The 21,027-nt window shown below is 33.6% G+C and overlaps 3 protein-coding genes across 3 annotated transcripts; 1 reads left to right on the top strand and 2 right to left on the bottom strand.

Annotated features, from left to right (window-relative positions):
* Positions 1-3,908: 3,908 nt before the first annotated feature.
* LOC145030490 (uncharacterized) lies at positions 3,909-8,091 on the bottom strand. The gene is made up of 2 exons (XM_078978851.1): positions 7,898-8,091; positions 3,909-4,953 (listed from the first exon to the last, which is right to left on the bottom strand). Exons 1-2 carry the CDS (start codon positions 8,089-8,091, stop codon positions 3,909-3,911), a joined length of 1,239 nt encoding a protein of 412 aa, XP_078834977.1.
* A 6,076-nt stretch (positions 8,092-14,167) lies between these two features.
* Positions 14,168-16,003, top strand: BAG7 (BCL-2-associated athanogene 7). Its single transcript, XM_078977175.1, has 3 exons — positions 14,168-15,039; positions 15,180-15,461; positions 15,545-16,003. The coding sequence occupies exons 1-3, from the start codon at positions 14,332-14,334 to the stop codon at positions 15,770-15,772; spliced, it is 1,218 nt and encodes a 405-aa protein (XP_078833301.1). The 5' UTR covers positions 14,168-14,331; the 3' UTR covers positions 15,773-16,003.
* Positions 16,004-18,294: 2,291 nt separating this feature from the next.
* Positions 18,295-20,195, bottom strand: LOC145029423 (uncharacterized). The gene is made up of 4 exons (XM_078977964.1): positions 20,059-20,195; positions 19,817-19,943; positions 19,309-19,379; positions 18,295-18,616 (listed from the first exon to the last, which is right to left on the bottom strand). The coding sequence occupies exons 1-4, from the start codon at positions 20,176-20,178 to the stop codon at positions 18,491-18,493; spliced, it is 444 nt and encodes a 147-aa protein (XP_078834090.1). The 5' UTR covers positions 20,179-20,195; the 3' UTR covers positions 18,295-18,490.
* Between the last annotated feature and the right edge of the window lie 832 nt (positions 20,196-21,027).

The raw sequence follows: 21,027 nt of genomic DNA, 5'->3' as shown, positions 1-21,027 counted from the left end.
TGTGATAGTGCTATTTATACTAGTTAATCACTAGACATAATTAATGAGTTCTTACACATATTTGACATATTTATCATAAGAGTTGAAAATAACTCTTACACATTTGACATTAGGAAATGTTGTCATTCAATTATTTACAACACTCCCCCTTGGATGACATCATTTCAAATTAGAGTTCAACCTTGAAGTGCTGCCTCATTAAAAACCTTGCTAAAGAAAACCCAGTGGGAAAAAACTTTAGCGAAGGGAAAAAGAGTGCAGTGTATAGTTTACTCCCCCTTATTTAGACATCTGTCACATTATATTCTATGCACATGTCGCATTCCAATGCCATGGACATGTTTCCTGAATATTGCAGTAGGAAGTGCCTTCGTAAAAAGGTCTGCTGCATTGTTACTGGATTGAACATATTTGATTTCAACTTGATGGTTCTTTATAAGCTCTTGAGTGTACTCAAAAAACTTTGGAGGTATATGTTTTGTCATGTCGCTCTTGATATATCCTTCTTTCATTTGAGCGACACATGCTGAGTTATCTTCATATATTAAAGTTGGACATATATCCTTTTCAAGTCCACATGAAGTTAAAACTAGTTATGTCATTGATCTTAACCATGTACATTCTCTACTAGCTTCATTTAGTGCAATTACTTCAGCATGATTTGAGGATGTGGCAACAAGTGTTTGCTTTTGAGAACGCCAGGAAATTGCAGTACCTCCATTCATGAATACGTATCCAGTTTGAGATCTAGCTTTATGAGGATCGGACAAATAACCTGCATCTGCATAACCAATCAAACCTTGTTTTGAATCGTTAGGGTAAAATAACCCTAAATCACTAGTTCCTTGAAGGTATCAAAAAATATGTTTGATTCCATTCCAATGTCTTTTTGTTGGGGCTGAACTAAATCTTGCTAGCAAGTTTACTGCAAAAGAAATGTCAGGTCTAGTACAATTGGTAAGATACATAAGAGCTCCAATTGCATTTAGATATGGCACTTCTGAACCAAGGACTTCTTCATTTTCTTCGCATGGACGAAATGGATCCTTGTCAATATTTAATGATCTAACAACCATTGGAGTGCTTAAAGGATCTGCATTGTCCATATTGAAACGTTTCAAGACTCTTTCTGTGTAATTTGATTGATGCACAAGTATTCCGTTAGGCATATGCTTAATCTGTAAACCAAGACAATATTTGGTTTTTCTAAGATCTTTCATTTCAAATTCTTTCTTTAAAAGTTCAACCATTTCAAGGATTTCTTTATTCGTTCCAATGATGTTCAGATCATCAACATAGACTGCTATGATCACATATCCAAATGTTGTTTTCTTAATAAATACACATGGACAAATAGTGTTATTTTTATAACCTTTACTTGTCAAATAATCACTTAAACGATTGTACCACATGCGCCCAGATTGCTTTAAACCATACAAAGATCTTTGTAATTTTATAGAATACATTTCTTTGGGTTTTGTACTTAACGCTTCAGGCATTTTAAATCCTTCAGGGATTTTCATGTAGATATCACTATCAAGTGATCCATACAGGTAAGCTGTAACAACATCCATAAGATGCATCTCTAAATTTTTAAATACTGCCAAGCTGATTAAATATCTGAAAGTGGTTGCATCCATTACTGGTGAATAAGTTTCTTCATAATCAATTCCAGGTCTTTGAGAGAAACCTTGAGCAACAAGCCTGGCCTTGTATCTTACAATTTCGTCTTTCTCATTTCTTTTTCGTACGAAGATCCATCTATATCCTAATGGTTTCACAACTTCAGGTGTGAGGATAATGTTCCCAAAAACCTTTCTCTTGTTAAGAGAATTTAATTCAACTTGCATAGCTTCCTTCCATTTAGCCCAATCATTTCTTCTTTGACATTCAATGACAGATTGTGGTTCAGGATCATCATTCATAATATCACATGCAACTGAATAAGAAAATATTGCATTTATACTGTCAGTTTCATTTTGGTCACATATTCTATTTGGCTGACCATAACTTTGTGCATCATCCTCTTTTCCTGGAGGAATTTGAATAATTCGTGTTTCTCCACGAACACTTTTCTCATGATCTAGTGCATTTTCTGCTCCTCTTCTTTTTCGTGGGTTCTTATCCTTAGAACCAAATGGCCTTCCACGCTTCAGGCGTGTTTTAGACTCTTGAGTGACTTTATCATCAGATTGTCCATGTGGAATGTCAATTTGAGCTGGAACATTGACAGCGGGTATATATGATTTAGTCACCCTTTTTGTGTCAGTAAATGCATCAGGTAATTGATTTGCCATTTCTTGGAAATGCATTATCTTTTGAACTTCTATATCACATTGCCTTGTGCGAGGGTCAAGATATGATAAAGAAGGCTCATGCCATGACACATCCTTTTCCATGATCTTCTTTTCTCCACCTAATGATGGGAAATTTGCCTCATCAAATTGACAATCTGCTAGGCGTGCTGTGAAAACATCACCTGTTAATGGTTCAAGATATCTTATAATAGAGACTGACTCAAAACCAACATATATTCCCAACCTTCTTTGAGGACCCATTTTTGTCCGTTGAGGTGGTGCAATAGGGACATATACTGCACACCCAAAAATTCTCAAATGGGATATATTTGGTTCTTGACCGAAAGCAAGTTGTAGTGGAGAATATACATGATATGAACTTGGTCTTATGCGTATCAATGATCCAGCATGTAAGATTGCATGGCCCCAAACAGACACAGGAAGTTTGGTCCTCATTATCAATGGTCTAGCTATTAGCTGGAGGCGTTTAATCAGTGATTCAGCTAAACCATTTTGTGTGTGTACATGAGCAACTGGATGCTCGACAATAATTCCGACAGACATACAATAGTCGTTAAATGCTTGTGAAGTAAATTCACCAGCATTATCAAGTCTCACTCTTTTGATAGTATAATCAGGGAAATGTGCCCTTAATTTAATAATTTGGGCAAGAAGCTTTGCAAATGCCATATTACGAGTTGATAATAGGCAAACATGAGACCATTTGCTGGATGCATCTATTAAGACCATAAAGTATCTAAATGGTCCAGATGGAGGGTGAATCGGTCCACATATATCACCTTGAATTCTTTCTAGAAATCTAGGTGATTCCCTTTCAACTTTCATTGGAGAGTGTTTTACAATTAACTTTCCAAGGGAACAAGATATACATGGTTTTATGCTATTGGATTGAGGGAACTTTTGGTCTTTCAATGGATGCTCATGTGTATTCTCAATTATCCTTCGCATCATTGTTAATCCTGGGTGGCCCAACCTATCATGCCATAAACTGAATGTCCCAGGATCACAATGTTTTCCTTCGATTATCATATTTGATTCAATCATATGTATATATGTATAATGCAGACCGGAATCAAGTGTTGGTAGTTTTTCAAGCACATGACTTTTGTCTATAATATACATATATTTCTTATTTTCAATGGTCACAGTCTTTGTGTCATATCCTTTGAAATATATGTCATTGAAACTTAATAAGTTTCTATTAGACTTTGGAGAAAATAAGGCATTTTCTATACAAAAGTTTGTACCATTTGGTAATATAAAATGGGCTTTCCCGGTTCCCTTATCAAGTCTGCAGGACCTGATATTGTATGTATAATTGTTTTTGTTGGTACTAATTTTGAAAAATATTTCTTTGATTTCAGAATAGTATGTGTACTACCACTATCTGCTATACAAAGATCTCCAATCTTTTCTTGGTGTTGTGCTCCAGTTGGACTCATATTAAACTTCACATATGAAAGGAATAATAAGTGAATAAACATAATCATAATTATTATTAAAAGAAAGTTAATTTATTGAAGGAAAGGCATTACATGCAAAATAAACGAAGGAAAAACAGTTTTACTAGAACAATAATAGATTTTTTTTTTAGTTAATGTCTTCCATGTCATTGCAGAAATCGGCAACATTTAGCGGAGTAAATTCAACATTATCAATGAGGTTTGCTTCCTTTCCTTTTCCTTTAATGGACTCTTGATAAAGTTGACAAAGATGTGCAGGTATGCGACAGGTCCTTGACCAATGGCCTGTGCTACCACATCTATAACATGAACCATCAGATTTTTGTGATGTCCCAGTGTCATGTCTTGCCACTTTGGCCTTATCTTGTGTGTGGACATTGTTTCTTTGTGAATGTTGGTAATTATTCCTTTTTTGGCCACGACCACGATTATTACCTTGTCCACGACCAGAATTATGGTTCTGATTATGGCTTTGGTTTCGATTAAAGTAGCCACGGCCTCGTCCTCGACCACGACCACGCCCTCGTCCACGTGTATTGTTTCGATGACTATCAATATTTGTAGCATTTGCTTCAGGAAGTGCTAGTGATCCTGTTGGACGAGATTCATGGTTTTTCATCAAGAGTTCATTGTTTTGCTCTGCAACGAGCAGACATACATTCAATTCAGAATATCTTATGAACTTTTGCATCCGATATTGTTGCATCAAGGTAATGTTTGTTGCATGAAATGTGGAGTAAGTTTTCTCCAACATATCTTCATCAGTAACTTCTTGTCCACAATATTTGAGTTGTGAACATATTCTGAACAAAGCTGAGTTGTATTCATTTACTTTCTTGAAGTCTTGAAACCTCAGTGTTCTCCATTCATCTCTAGCATTTGGAAGTATAACTTCCTTTTGATGATCAAATCTTTCTTTCAAAAGATTCCAGAGAATACTTGGATCAGTAACATCAAGATATTCAAATCTTAACATTTCATCAATATGCTTACGAAGAAAAACTTGTGCTTTTGCTTTGTCTTGAGCCAAGCAATTATTAAATTCATTTATAGCATTTGAGATTCCCAAGGACTCAAGATGCATTTTTACATCTATCATCCATGGCACATAGTTTTTCCCGCTAACTTCAAGTGCTGCAAACTCGAGCTTTGCAATGTTGGACATAATGTAACTATAAATTTTAAACAAAATAAAAATTAAAATCCATTTATTTCAATAAATATTACACAAAAAAGAAGCGGTAAAGCTAACATTGCATACAAGCCTAAAAGTAGATGAAATTCCATATTATCTTCGATGTTAAAGATTGGGATAAAAAGTAATATGACTATTATAGTCATGATTATCACAAACGGGTGAATCATCATGAAGCTTGATTTCTTAAAATTGATTTGTTTGATAGAAGAGAGAAATATTTATTGTGGGTAAAATAAGCAGGGTAAATATGTTTATTTATAGTAAAAAAAATATAGCCGTTGTTTTTACTGTTTATAACCGTTGCATATATATATATATATATATATATATATATATATATATATATATATATATATCCATTTTGTATATTTATAAATCATTTAATAAGATTTATAACTAATACATAACTTTACTTTGTATAATTTTACTAATTAGATACATTAATAAATATTAGTAAATGTTAAAATAAAATTATGAAGAGTAAAAAATAAACATTGACATGTATAAATAAATATAATTTAAATGTTAGTATGCATAAAGAAAAGTCAGTTGCATAATATAAATGTTAGTATGCATAATTAAAAGTTAGTTGCATAATGTAAATGTTAGTATGCATAAATAAAAGTTAGTTGCATAATGTAAATGTTAGTATGCACAAAAAAAATTAGAATACATAAAGAAATGTTAGTATAAGAAATAAAAATCGTTAGTAGTCCATAATGTATAAGTTTTATTAATTCATTAGTATTATTATTATTTTAATATGATGAGGATTTTTATAATTAATAATGTTTTACTAAGTAATACATACCTTGATTAAGATAGATGTGATTTCCACTTCTAAATAACCTTTGTTTGAGCTTTCGTGCTGATAACGTGTTATAAATTTGATGTAATTAAAACAAGATTAGTAAAACTAAACTAAGAACCTTTAAGAAAGAAGAAAGAAGAAAGCAAGGAGAGAATTTGATAACTTATATAAAGTATTCAAATTGGTGTATCTTTTACATATGTGATAGTGCTATTTATACTAGTTAATCACTAGACATAATTAATGAGTTCTTACACATATTTGACATATTTATCATAAGAGTTGAAAATAACTCTTACACATTTGACATTAGGAAATGTTGTCATTCAATTATTTACAACATATATATATATATATATATATATATATATATATATATATATATATATATATATATATATATATATATATATGAGAAACGGAATATATCCCAACTAAACTTAGGTATTAAACCTCTAAAAAATATCGTTTTAACATACTAAATATACCGGGTTGGTTTTACTTGGTAATACATCATCCTCCATAACATTTCTTTCTTTCATTATTGTTTTACCATCTTTGTTTTCTTTCCTTAATTATCGTTTATTACTTCACCCAAGTGAACATTACTAAACCCTAAACCCTAAATTTAAACCCTAACCCTAAACCCTAAACCCTAACCTTAAATCCTAAACCCTAAACCTAAACCCTAAACCCTAAACCTTATTGTGTCGATCTTGAATTTACATCTTGAAGTATTAACCGTGAATCCATTAACTATAATCTTTATATAGGAAAAAATGTATTTTTAAGAGGTTAAGTACGTAAGCTTAGGTGGGGCTGTAATGTATATTCCATTTTCTCATATATATATATATATATATATATATATATATATATATATATATATATATATATATATATATATTAAAATTTGGTAATGCTTACAAAAATATTACAACCTACAAATATATTAAAATTATCCGAACACATTAAATATTTGGGTAGTGTGAAAATAGGTTTTTCTAGTATTGTAAAATTGATTCACGTCTATAAATTTAATAAATTAATGGAAAGAAAACCACGATATATTAACAAAAAAAACTTGCAAGGAGAAAATTAGTATTCAACATTAAGAGAGATGGGTGTGGACAACGGGAAACCCCGTTATAGGTGACATGACACCTAATAACGGCGCCATAACGGGAGAAACACCGGTTTTAGCCGTTATTAGGTGTTATGTTATGACGCGTTATGGTGAACACGGGAGGTAACGTTGCGATTCCGACTATGTTTTTATTCAACCGCCATAATTTCAACCATTTGTTTCAAACGGTAACATTAAAAAAAAATCAAGTTTTATTGGTGTTATCACATGTTATTAGATGTTGTCAATTTCCACCTTGGGTGTTATAACACTCATGTGAGTAGGATGCTGATTTGGCATCTTTTAGGTGTGGTAACATGTAATAACGTGTTGTTCACACCTAGTAGTCTAAACAAATGTTCAGTTCACATAAAATCTAACAATCATCACTATAACCGAGAGAAAAATTATTTTACCGAAATTCATAATTTTCATCGTAAAACATATTTTGATTATTTTCTATATGTGTAACGTATGAAATCTAGCGAATGAATATATATATATATATATATATATATATATATATATATATATATACTAGCAGTGTACCCGTACAATACGGTGGAGCACGTAAGTTCTTTTAGTGATATGTTTCCATTACAAAAATGTTATGTTCCAAAAGAAATTACAGGTTAAGGACAATATAACAAAACTATGGTGTTATTACTTATTTAGCCACTCATATGTGTTCAACTCAATAAAAAGGATGAATAATATATAAATAGATAAATGAACTTTAAATAGTTGAAATGTTTTCATGGAGGTAAACCATTTTGGACTTTGGAGGTAAACCATTTTGCAAAATAGTTGAAATGTTTTTACCAGCTGTTAAAGTTTCTTTAGTTTTAAATCTTTTCTTTGAAACACATAATTCATTTGAAAATCTGGCATAACGAGAGATATGTTTTATAAGTGCAAGATTTACCTTAACCTTATGAAAATTTTCCATAATATCTTCATCCTATCGTCCGCGCTTCGTACTCTGATGGGAATGGTACAACTGGCTTGTACTCATTCATAATCGCCTTGGTTGGTTTTGGGGTTTCTGTTCTTTCAACTTTTTCAGCTTTTTCGTCAACCAAAACTTCTTCATACTCTTCTTCACCTTCTTTTTCTGGTTCAGATACACTTGGGCCTTCATAACGTTTCCCACTTCTTAAGGAAATAACACTCATATTGTGCTTCGGATTATTTTCAGTGTGCCCCAGTAACTTTTCTTGAGATTCTAGCCGACCCATAGAAGTGGCAAGTTGAGACACCTGTATTTCCAGATTCTTGATACTAACTCTATTTTTGTTCTAAAATGCTTGGGTGCTTGTAACAATACTCTTTACGATATCTTCTAAAACCACACTGGAACTACTGGGTAGCTGATTTGAAGATTGATTCTAAAAATTCGGATTCTGATAATCTCGCTGATGATGATTCTTAAAGTTTTGTTGAAAGCCCGACTACTGATAATTTAACTGCTAATGGAATTTGGGTGGATTCTGGAATTGTTGTTTATGCTAAAAATTGTCGTTCCAGCCTTGATTATTTTGCTAATAATTTTTTTTTTTTGCTGATAACCTCCAATAGCTTCAACCGTAACAACATCCTCTAGCAATAGTGAGCACATATATGTTCAAGCGGATGTCGCACTGTTTCTTCGCCACTGTTTTTTATTTTGTCAGTAGGAGAACAATCTTCGTTTGTTCAAAAAATTGGGACTCCATATAAGCATTGCTAACTTCTTTTACTCCCCTTGGCTGATCATCATACAACTCATCTTTGTTTCTAGAATGCTTTGACTCTTCAAAAAATTGGGACTCCATATAAGCATTGCTAACTTCTTTTACTCCCCTTGGCTGATCATCATACAACTCATCTTTGTTTCTAGAATGCTTTGACTCTATTGCCAAGTTCTCGATCAGATCCCAAATTTCTATTGGTGTCATATCTCCTAAGGAACCACCCCTAGAAGCATTTATCAAACATCACTCCATGGGTGTCAGAACTTCACAGAAGCGGTTATATAATTGATTATCATTGATCCCATGTTGCGACAACGACCAATAGCTTTTTAAATATGTCCCAATAAAGTGTGTAAAGCTTCTCTTTTTTCCTTGTTTGATACCAAAGATTTCTCTTCTAAGACTCGAAACTCGTGTTTCTGGAAAATACATCTCTAAAAATCATTTGCGAGTTCTATCCAAGTGGTGATGGAACCGGATGAGAGCTCGTATAACCATTCTCTCGTTGAATCTTGAATTAAAAAGAGGAATACCTTTAACTTTATATGATCTTCGGTGACAACATGCGATTTCATTCCTGAACAAACCATATTAAATTCCTTAAAGAATTTAATTGGGTCTTTGTTTTCTAGACCTCTGAATGTGGGAAGAAGATGTATCAACCCAGATTTTGTTGGATTATGTGTCTAACGGTCAGAAAAAACCGGTTTCATTTATGCTTTTAGAATAAGTTCAGAGTAAATCCTTTTGATTTAAAAGAATTGCGGAATTTGTTCCCAAAAACAAAACGTGATAAAATAATATTTACCAAAGCATTTCATAAAGAAATGTATTTTCATTATATAATCAAAACTCGAGATGTCATGTTCCGATACAGACCATAAAGTATAAACGATAACATTACAAGTCATTCAACAAATATATACATATACAAACTTGTAAACAAAACAACTTGATGATTCATCCATCTTATGCCCTTGCGTCACTTCCTGTAATACAAATAAACTGAGTGGGTCAGGCTTGGGAGCCTGGTGAGCATATAGGGTTTTCAACCCACAATAAATAATTAAATTAATTTTCATCAACCAACAATAACCCAATTACTCAGTCCCGTTATTCACTTTACGTCCCTAAAATAACTAACACAAGGGACCTAGTCTAAGAATATTTCATTTGGGTGACAACACATGTTTTGGGGGTTTCCCAGCAATATATGTCAAATAAGGTAACCATGAAGGAGGATGTTGTACAGCGAATGAATACCCAAGTTCATTAACACCTACAGGTGGCGAGCCTGCTAGCGTTCCACAAGACTGTTTAGAAAAGTCTGTGGTCGTCATCTAAACTCCGCTAGATGACTTAATCAAAAACAACATCGAGGTCTCTCATCTGTTTATCACACATCAACTATCTACCTATGTTCTATCCAACATATTAGTAGATAAAAATATATATTTTTATACATATTTTAAAACATGTATAACATTCTCATTCAATACATATTCCAAACAACAGATGAGACACATACACATAACACGTATTTCATAGAGAATAAATCATATTTATGAGATTGAAGAAAGTGAATATACATTCACACATATAACAACAAATTATACACATAACACGCATTTCGTATAAAATACTTCATAATTATGCATTAGAAGAAAGTAACTACACACTCACTTGATCAGAAGATGATCGGACATCACTACGACTTGTAGAAGTAGTATTCTTCGGTAGATCTGGAAGATCTTCACACAAACCGGGCTCCTCGCGGACAGAGCTTCGGCTCGGAAACTCTTTTCTTCTCGGGATCTTCAGGCTTCGGGACTCGCGATGATACCGAGGCTTCAGGATATTTCTTGCATGTAAATCGAGGTAAAACGGGAGAGAGAGGAGAGAAAATAGCAACCCTAAACGGTTGACCCTTCAAATCTATTTATAGGGCAAAATTTGCCCTTGCCACGTTGTGATACCTTTTCCAAGTCGTTGGCTTGGTTGTCACTGCATGCGTCATCGCAAGTTGCGTCTGGGGGACACCAGGAGGTGTCAGAAGACTTGCCACGTCGTGGCACTGCTTGTAACGTCGTGGTATCTGACAGTTTTGGGGTTTTACACCCCGAACTTCAGAAATTCATAACTTTCGCATACGAATTCCGTTTTCAACGTTCTTTATATCGACGCGTAGGTGAGATTATGATCTACAACTCTCGTTTAGACTCCATTGGCTAATTTTGAATTTATTTTTAATATATTATAAATGTATTACTTATATATTATTTTTAGTAGGTCAGGACAGAAAAACTCCGTTATAAATTCATAACTTCTTCATCCGACGTCCGTTTTCGCCTATCTTTTTATCGTTTCACTACTATTAACGAGATCTTCGATTCTCGTTTAGATTGTTTCAGCTAAAAACCGCTCGATCTCAAATCGAGTATTCGGGCTGCATACTACTAAGTCGAAATTTCAGAAAATCATAACCTCCTCATACGAAGTGAGATTTGGGCGTTCTTTTTATGCACGTTCTCGGTTTAACGAACTCTTCAACTTTCATTTAGATTACTAAGGCTAGATATCGCTCTATCTTAAATTCGTATTTCACGTTATTCGGCGTCGTGTCGGTTCTGTCGCGAAAGTTCGACATATCATAACTTCTTCGTTATAACTCGGATTTCGGCATTCTTTATATATTCAGAAACCTCGTTTCAACTACTACAACATTATCCAAAGATACTGGCTTTATCTACTATTTTATTTTGATGCTTATTTTTATTCTTAATTCATTTAAGCCACACAACTAAACACAAAACATATAATACTCAAATAATACATTCTTATTATTTCAAAATGGGTTACAAAGGTTCACGTAGACTAATACGTTGCTATTAATGACAAGCTTAGAAACACAGACGTTACATCTAAGCCAATAACTAAATTATTATAATGTTGAATGATTAGCAAAGTCTTTTTGGGTTGTCCTAAAACCTAGTAATTGAATAGGATGACTTTTAGAGTGAGAGAGAGAGAGAGAGAGTGTGTGTGTGTGTGTGTGTGTGGTGGTGGTGGTGGGGGGGGGGGGGGGAGGGAGGGAGATTGATTTACTAATTTATTACGTGATTAACAAATTAATTAGAAATCAAGATAAATAAATTTATTCATATGTTTTGAAAATAATATATTAATTAGAAATCATATTATTTAATTAATAATTAATTAGAATTAATTTTGAGATAGATTAGATTAGTTAAAAGTCCAGAGATTGGTTATTTATTGAAAGGTGAAGCAGGAAGGCTCTAGAACCTCATGGAATGGGGTAGACAAAAATTGGCTAGGGTAAACCTAGAATTTTCATCCATGGGGTAAGAGATGAGGAGATAAGGCAACTTGATTATTATATTAATTAAACTAGGCCTTATTCCCAAAACCCTTACTTTTGGCCCCAAGCTTCCTTCAGTTATATAAATACCTCCATAGCCTTCACAATTTTGTTCATCCCTTTTCATAAGCCAAAAGTCGAAATTTTGAGCTCCCCTCTCATATCCCTTTAAGCCCCCTTGATAGTAGGGTTGGGTGTAAACCATCAGAGGCACGGAATTTCTGGTGGTAGCTTCCTAACAATTTCAAGAAGGATTTTGATTTGATTATCTACCAACATAATCAAAATGTATGTTTTTTATAGCCTATTATGATTTTCGAAAATCATTAGGTTCTTGATATTCAAATTGATTATTGCATTCAATAGTGAAAACTTAGATCCTTAGAGTATATGTAAACATAGGGTTTTATTTTTCCGCCCAAAAATATGTTTTTGTTATGTATAAAACTCATCATATTTTAGTTCGAAGTATTTGGCTTCTGGAAAAGTAATGCAAAGAGGCTGATGATTAATTTCTTACGTGACTCACTCTCTGAGAGTCTTTTATACTTCATTTCCTACTTCACTTATGGTTGGTTTTTCAGACTCTGAAGGTTATAGTGTTTCAAAATTTTCAGACTGGGTTTCAGAAGAGCATGTGTGCTCAGATTTAACTGAGGATGATATGGAGTAAGTTTTAAAGGGACTATCAGAAGGTAAAGATGGGGTACTTTCGGATAAAAGGAAAAGTCGGATCTGGTTTGTTCCACAAGGGGCTGCCTTGTGGTGTGTTGATTTCTGGAGGTACCGAAGAGGATTAACCAAAGAAACCAACTGATCATTTTTTTTCCTTTGCTGCTTCTTTTTTCAGTTTCATTGCATTTCTTTCAATTTATGGATCAAAAGCTAGCGGTGTATCTGAACGAAAATTTCTTGACAAAAACTATTAGAAGCACTGTGTCCTCGACACAACTGCATTCACTAGCCTTAGGGTGTAGGGAGTCAATTCCTCCAAATCCACTGTCACATCAGCTTTTCTCTTTCATCTCTCTTCTATCTTTTCCAACCCATAACACATAGAAACTCTATATTTCTCAACTCACTAAACTTTGAATTTTAAAGGGTGTTTGGCTTAGCTTTTGTGGGGCAAAAGTCCTTTTTGTAAAAGTCCTTTTTGTAAAAGTTATTTTTTAAAATGTGTTTGGATTAGCTTTTGAAGGGAAAAAATCAAAAGGTAAAGTGTTTGGTTTAACTTTTATATGTAAAATGACTAAAAAAGACTAAAAAGGACATGGTTTAACTTTTAGATGAGGTTATAAATGTAATTTAATGTTTTAGTTGTGGAAAAGTTAGGAAAAATCACCATTCCGAAAAAGCTTGAATTTACTCTATAGCAAAAATTGATTAAAAAGTCATTTTCATTTTACCCAAACATCTTTTGGAACTTTTTCTAAAAGATAAAGTAAAAATCAGTTTAAAAAGCCAATACAAACACCCTCTTAAAATAAACACAAACTAACAAAAATTATATAAAACTAATTTATAAAATATTAAATATATCCAAACTAATTAAAAAATACAAAATTATTATGATACAATTATTAAAGAAAGAAGTGCAAGTAATCAAGCATAGAGATTAAATGGTTGAACGGGTTGCTTAACCTACACATCGACCCACCAGTCGTGACCCGCTAGTGAAGGAATTACAACTCGGACCTCCTTCCCATTCCACTATGACTCTCTTCTTCCTTACATCCCGTGACAATGGCCACGACTCAACACCACACACGAGGTGGGGGTGATTCTTGAACGTTATACACAATACTCATACATCATTACAGCTTAATGATGATCGGAGGTACTCTAAAATATGTATTAACCATAGAAAGGGCAAACTTGTAAAAGAGGCGTATGCATAGAAGTTTTGGTGGATAGATGTGGAGTTGGTGAAGGAAATCTGGTAGTACAAAGAAGACAAAAATCTCCACATGCGCCCCATGACTAAAACTATCACCGTACATAAAGATTCCTTTTTCTATGTAAAATTGCAATCAAACTTAACCCTTCAACTTTCTCTAGTGCGCTGTTCATATCTATTCACACCAAATCTCATCCGCAAATCTTTTCCCAATAACGTTTATTTAACCACAACAATTCACAACTAGGGTAGATTTTTTAATTTATTTTATAATAACTTTTATGTGATTAATAAAGGTTGATTTCCATTTTTAGCCTTGACACCAGCACAATCCTCGGTTTTCCTTATCTTCTCCATCCGCGTCTCTCTCAATCATTTTCAGAACATCCGCCATTGAAATCCAGCCATGAGTCGATCCAGCAAACTTGATATCATCGATTACTACTTATCTGAATCATCCACTATTTTCCCCCCATTTCCAAAACCCTCTGCGCTTCTAAACCCTACTTTCCCCTTTGAAGCCACCACTGAGCTTGATCTAGCTCTTGAACTCTTAAACCCTACTTTCCCCTCACTTGATCTCATGCCTCCATTTGATGACATTGACACCATCACCGATCTGATTCACGTCGAGAGGAGGACGCCATTCGGCACCTCTACAGCTCGGAAGATCATCACCAGGCGCCGATCCACAACAGCGGAATTGTACCTTAAGTCACTTTCCGACCGCGTCTCTGCTCTCGAGCAAGGGTTTGATCTGGCGAACGACGAGAAGGCGAAGTCCGATCGGAAGTACACTTGGACGGCGGAGATCAACAGTTCCGAGAAGGACGGTTTAGATCGGAAGTTCAAGTTGACAACAGAGATCAAAGGTGGGAAGAAAAAAGAGAAGACCAGTAAATGGACGGCTGAGATTAAAAGGAAGGGAGAAGATGCACGCAAGTACACTTTCACCGCGTCAACTGCCAATGCCACCATTGAAGATGATAGTGGATCAGAGAAGAAAGAGAAAGACAAGAACAAGAACAAGAAGAAAGATAAGAAGAAAGAGAAAGGACCTCGTATCGTAGAAATCCAAGGTTCGCCTGATCATGGCGCTCTTCTCATGAAAAAGGTTTCTTCCCTGATCCTTCGATTATGTTTCCCTACCAATCCTTCACATCGATTACTCATTTAAACCTTAATTGATCATTATTTAGTTGCTATAGAGATCAAGATCTGTCTCTGTGGATAACAATTTGAATATTGTGATAGGCATTTGGTAGAGCATTGGAGAGGAACAAAGGGAAGAAGAAGGAGTTATCACCTCAAGATGCCGCCATGTTTATTCAGATGACTTTCCGAGCATATCTGATCAAGAGATCACAGACTCTCCGTGCCCTACGTGATCTAGCTGTTGCAAAGGGAAAGCTTAAGGAACTCAGGACTCTGTTCAACAATTTCTCATACCGTCGCCGGGTGGCTGTCGATGCAGAGGAGAGGCAGAAGTTCTCTGAGAAGGTCATTGTGCTGCTTCTCACTGTTGACGCCATTGAGGTAAACTTTTGCAAATTTTCTCCCATTGACATGATGAGTCTTGTAATGTGTAGTTTTTGAGGGAATGGGTTTGATTGTGGTAGGGGGCTGATATCATGGTTAGGGCTGCAAAAAGGTCGATGGTGGATGAGCTGGAAGCAATGCTAGACGTGGTGGATCCGCAGCCAGGAGGTGGTGGTGGTGGTGGTGGTGGTGGACGATCACTGTCCATGAAGAGGAGGACATTCGACATGCCAGATGGTGTGATCCAGAAGGAAATAGCACAAGGTGTGGCTGAGGTTGTACGAATGCTCGGACAAGAAGAAGAGTGATTGGTTTTGAAACCTTTGAAGCTTCTATGGAAGTCCATGTCCTTCGATGATGTCATGTTAATGAAAGACATATGCTGATGCTGAGTTATTGTGTTAATGTAGGCTTAAGGGACAACTGTAGTTTCAACTTTGTGTGTTGTTGTTGTGTGTGTCTTATGCTTCCATTTTATGGGAAGCACGTATTATTTTGTAAGGTTTGGCTAGTCTAATATTGCATCTTGTAACCAACAATTGATTCATGCTTGGTTACTTTTTTTTAAAAAAAAAAAGATAGTTTTAGCTGAAAGGGAAAATGACACAAATGCCCTAAGAATTCTTTACGGTTGAGGCCCTAAAGTTTTTGTTGGATTTTATGGGTGTCTACACTAGAATATGACCTGTTCTTTTGGTCCCTATCAATCTGTAATAATCTGTTTAGTGACATTTTAGATCAAAAAAACTCACATTGTATTCCTATAAAACCAAAAAAAATAAGTTAAACTCACATTGTATTCCTATAAAACCAAAAAAAATAAGTTCGGGGTCAATATGAATTGAATGTGAATTGGTTTTAAAAGAAAATTAGAGTTTTTTTTTTTTGTACGAATCGATCTATGAATTTATTTTTTTTGTTTTATATGGGTACAATGTGAACTTTTTTAATCTAAAATGTCATTGAACCGGTATTAGAGATCAAAAGAGCAGATCATATCTTAGTTTAAGGATCTATAAAGCCCGACAAAAACTTTAGGGGTTCAAGGGGTAAACCATAAAAAGTTTGTAGGGCGTTTGTATCATTTTCCCTAGCTGAAAATATAACTTTTGGCTTATAAGCTAGTTAATAAACTAATAGAAATGGGTAAAAAGTAACAAACTAGCCCATAAGGGAGAGATTTAAATTTTAATGACAGAAAGACATTTAGATATGTGGATTTGAAAGTATCTTAATATATATTTTTTTAAAACTTGCAGAAAAAGTTCTATAGGGTTTATCAATAAGGTATCTCACTAGTTTTTTTAAAAAACTTGGGTTATAGGCTTTTTTAGTACTCTCGTGAATGCTATGTTAGTCAAAAAAGAAGGTAGTTCATACGTGTCAACCACAACTTTAATCAACTTACATGATCATATTCTTTTTCATCGGATTGGTGCATAACAAGTTTTAGTTCCTGATCCGACTTCTAACATCTAAAATGTGGTCTTGTTAAATTTGATTTGATATGATAACACCAAGCTGGTTTCGGATTGGATCTACTTTTCAATGACTCTTTTTGTTGCACACCTCAACTTAAGAACCCTTTTTATAGTGTGTATTTTGAATTAATTGGGAACTTACAAGGACAATCTTGTTTATACATTTAGGCCTCATTAATACTCGTTGGTTCAATCTTTTGGAAAACATGAGTATTTCACAAAGATTGATGGAAAAAGTATAAAAGATTATTGTGTTAATGAAAACTGGTTTGAAGGAAGTTGTCACACAACATGAAGTGTTAGGGATATGAAATATTTGAGGCGGTTGAGAGTTCATGTCCTATGATAGCTAAAATTTAATTTACAAGTATGATTTAGAGGATATGTATGTAACGTTCTAAAAATTGAAAAGAAAACATAATTACTTAGACTATGTGGTGTGGGCAATTTGAAGTGGTGTGATAACAAGAAGCAATAAGATGAGGGGGTGGTGTTCATGGTGTTATAACACCATGTTAAGAGGAGAGAGATAGAGAGAGATAATTTGGCAGCCAATAGATGATCATGTTTCTTCTTGTCATGGAGGCAACAAGAACCACCACAACAAGATGCAACAAGAATAAGGGGTGGTGTTTTTGATGTTGTAACGGTGTTATGGATTGTCAACTCAGCCACAACAAGAACCAACACGACCCACACCGTATGCTCTTAAATTCATTATGTTTAAGTAAGTTACAAGACGTCCACTATACATTAAACATTTTTACAATCTCACTTGAATAGAAAAAAATCACATAAGGTTAGCCTCATCTATGATTTGCTCTACTCAAATTAGATTGTGCAAATGTCTAATGAATAGGGTTATGAGTTAAACACTTGTACAATTTCATTTGCAAAGAGGAAATTAGAGAGTGGGAGCCTCATCTACGGTTTCATGTAATTTATATGATATATCCTTTTAACTAAAATGAGATTTCCTCTAAGTTATTTGGAATTTCTTTTAATTAATATGGGATTTCCTGTAACTCGTGTAGGATATCTCTCACTCATTTGAGATTTCCTATAACTCTATAACTCATATGAGATTTACTCTAACTCATTTGAAAATGTAAAGATGAAGATATTTCTTTTTCAACCTTGAATAGTATGAGCTTATGGGCTCGGAGCATGATAAAATCGCAGGCCAATAAGGAGCACCTGCGTTTTTAGTGACTATTTGGATAATTTCTTTTTTTTTTTTTTTTGGCAAACATTTAATAAATTAGTCTAAATTTGTCTTTTACAACAAAGTATATGTATCACTCTCTAAAAACATTAGAATTCATGCTAGACATTAAGCAACAACAATGACAATAGCTTCTTCGGCTTATTCTCAATCTCATCGAATACTTTGATTAATATAAAATTATAAAAATATAATATCAAGCATTTCATTCTTGAAACATTCTGACTTCCAAATGCTCTACATTTGTACATAATTTCTAAGGGTACGTATATCAATACATATCATGAATTCATCTAAGACTACGGAAGCGTGCAAAAAGCTCATTTGTTATGTATTGGTGCTTTCCGGTGAGGTGGTTGATAGTCTGTTACTACAATGTCGTCATTTTCTGAATGCTTAACTTCTTCTTTTCCTGGGTAACGAGATACACTTGGTTTTTTTGAATCCTACAAATACATCAAAGACACAAATATTTTATTCTATGTGTTCATATTATTTTAAAAATCGGTTTTAGTCATCTTAAATAAGTTTTCTAGTTTGATTGCGTACATTCTAAATTTATTTATTTATTAATTTAAATATTTAAATATTGGAGGATGCTAAGGTCACATGGTCAAAGGTCAAGGTCAAAAGCCTCCTTACATTATGGAAGTCTTTTACCTTCTAACCAACATTTTATTCGGAAAAGTGGAGCCAATGTTTGGTTGATTCGAAATTCCAAGCAATAAAAAATCATATATAATTTACATCAAAATATAAGTATATATACATGAATACCTTTTTTTTCTTAAACAACTATTTATAGCTCATTTGAAAATTAAAGTATGATGTTTAAGATAGTTCGGTGTGACATATTTTAATACATTTTTAACTTTAACAACTAGTTTCTTATGAAATTACTATGATCGGTCGCAAGTGTTAAAAATTCATTTTATATATATATATATATATATATATATATATATATATATATATATATATATATATATATATATATATATATAATTGCATTAAAAATAATTCCCGACCAAATTATAAAACTTCTTATAATCAAAATTCTGAAAAGTTATAGGTAAGATCCTCCAGGTTTGTGGGTGTTTATTAAAAAAACATATATATCAAATTAATTAACTAATACCTCTACATGTTTTCCCTTTAGCAAAGCCACATGATGGAAGGAAGAAGATTCAACAATATCACTTCCTGCATCTGCATGCCAATCATTCTTGCTTAATTAGTTAAAAAAGACAATTATAAAAAACTAGATATAGTAGTTTTGGAAATAATCATTGAACTATCGGACCAAATTCCATCGAACATGCCAAATATCATTATAAATCACCAATCATACAAAACTCATTTACAAACTAACAGATTTATAAACATGACCAAAATCAATAAAATTTTGTAAAAAAATCACCATCTTTATATGTCTCATGATCATCTATAAATTTCTATAAAATATAAATCTCAAAAACGATTAACCAATTAATTGTGGGAGGGTGGACGCGTTCTTGGTCTTGAATAATCCGAATAAAGCACACCAAGATGTTCTTTGTGAGATGAAAGTGAAACAAAAGATTTGGTGTGTGGAATTAGATCCACATCACCTTCGTCTTTAACAACTACCCCACGAATCTTCTTACCGTTTTTTTCATTTCCTTTCAGCGATTCTCCAAATTCAGCCTTTGAAAATGGAGTTGCAGGAGGCCTTATAACTGGAGCCCGTGTTCTTTCAACCATCTCATCGCCACCATTAATCTTTTCTGCAATCTGTTTACAAGTTGAACATGTAAATATTAGCATTTTCTTCCTTTTATCATGAATACGATAAAACCCTAAAGTTATAAGAGGTTGTAGAGAGAAAGAGAAAGATGGAGAGAGAAACCTGAAGATGATGTGATTTTATTGAAGATTTATGTATAACGATGGTAGGAAGAAGACGAGCGTTGGAGGAATGCATGCAAATAACTAGAAAAAAGGAGGTAAGTAAAACTAGAGAAGCCATTGTAAACCAAATAAGGTCGGCACTTGGCAATAAATAGAGGAGGAACCACCTCTCACATCAAATGATCAAATGCTTAAAAAAATATTCAAAATAACTATTTTTTATTTTTTTTTTCTTTTAAGAAATAAGGTCATAAATCAATGAAAGTATGAAACAATGACAAATATGGGCAAAAAAGTTCCGATTTCAAACAGGAGAGAGCTCACAACCAAAGCACCATAAACGGGCCATGTGGCCCACGGGCCAATGTAAGGAAAACGATGGTTTACCCAAACTCAGTAATCTACCATTTTTTGTTTTCCGAAAAATCTGGAGATTCTAATTATTCATGTGTTTAGGTAAACGAGTTAATTGATAAATATTATAAAATCTGGAATGCCTGGTGATTCTAATTATTCTCGTGATATATTTATACGAGAGGGGTCGAGAGAAATTAAAAAAAAAAAAAAAAAAAAAAAAAAATGTTAGTATGTTAATACATTGATCGAGCCATATACACATTACATCCTTATATTCGGATCAACTCAAAAATAATTCTACATGTAAAATACTTAAGTCGGTAAGTCTAATAAATAATAATAATAATAATAATAATAATAATAATAATAACCCGTTTAAGTTTATAATACTAAAACTTTTGAAAAAAAGGTACATTTCCATTATTTTATGAAATAGTGAGGGGTTCGTGACATGTTTAAAAAATAAAAAATTGGGTTGAAAAGACACACACATGCAAATGAAGGGTTTTGACAAGACTTGTGAACTCCGATACCAAATATTCACACGTTCAAGAAAGGTTTGTGCCCTCCTTGTCCCCCATTTCCCCTTCATCCTTCACTTTCAACATTT

This window comes from Lactuca saligna, chromosome 2 (genome assembly GCF_052625555.1).
Source record: "Lactuca saligna cultivar CGN05327 chromosome 2, ASM5262555v1, whole genome shotgun sequence".
NCBI lineage: Eukaryota > Viridiplantae > Streptophyta > Magnoliopsida > Asterales > Asteraceae > Lactuca > Lactuca saligna.
The sequence above is the reverse complement of the archived record's forward strand: the minus strand, read 5'-3'. Positions and strand labels throughout refer to the sequence as shown.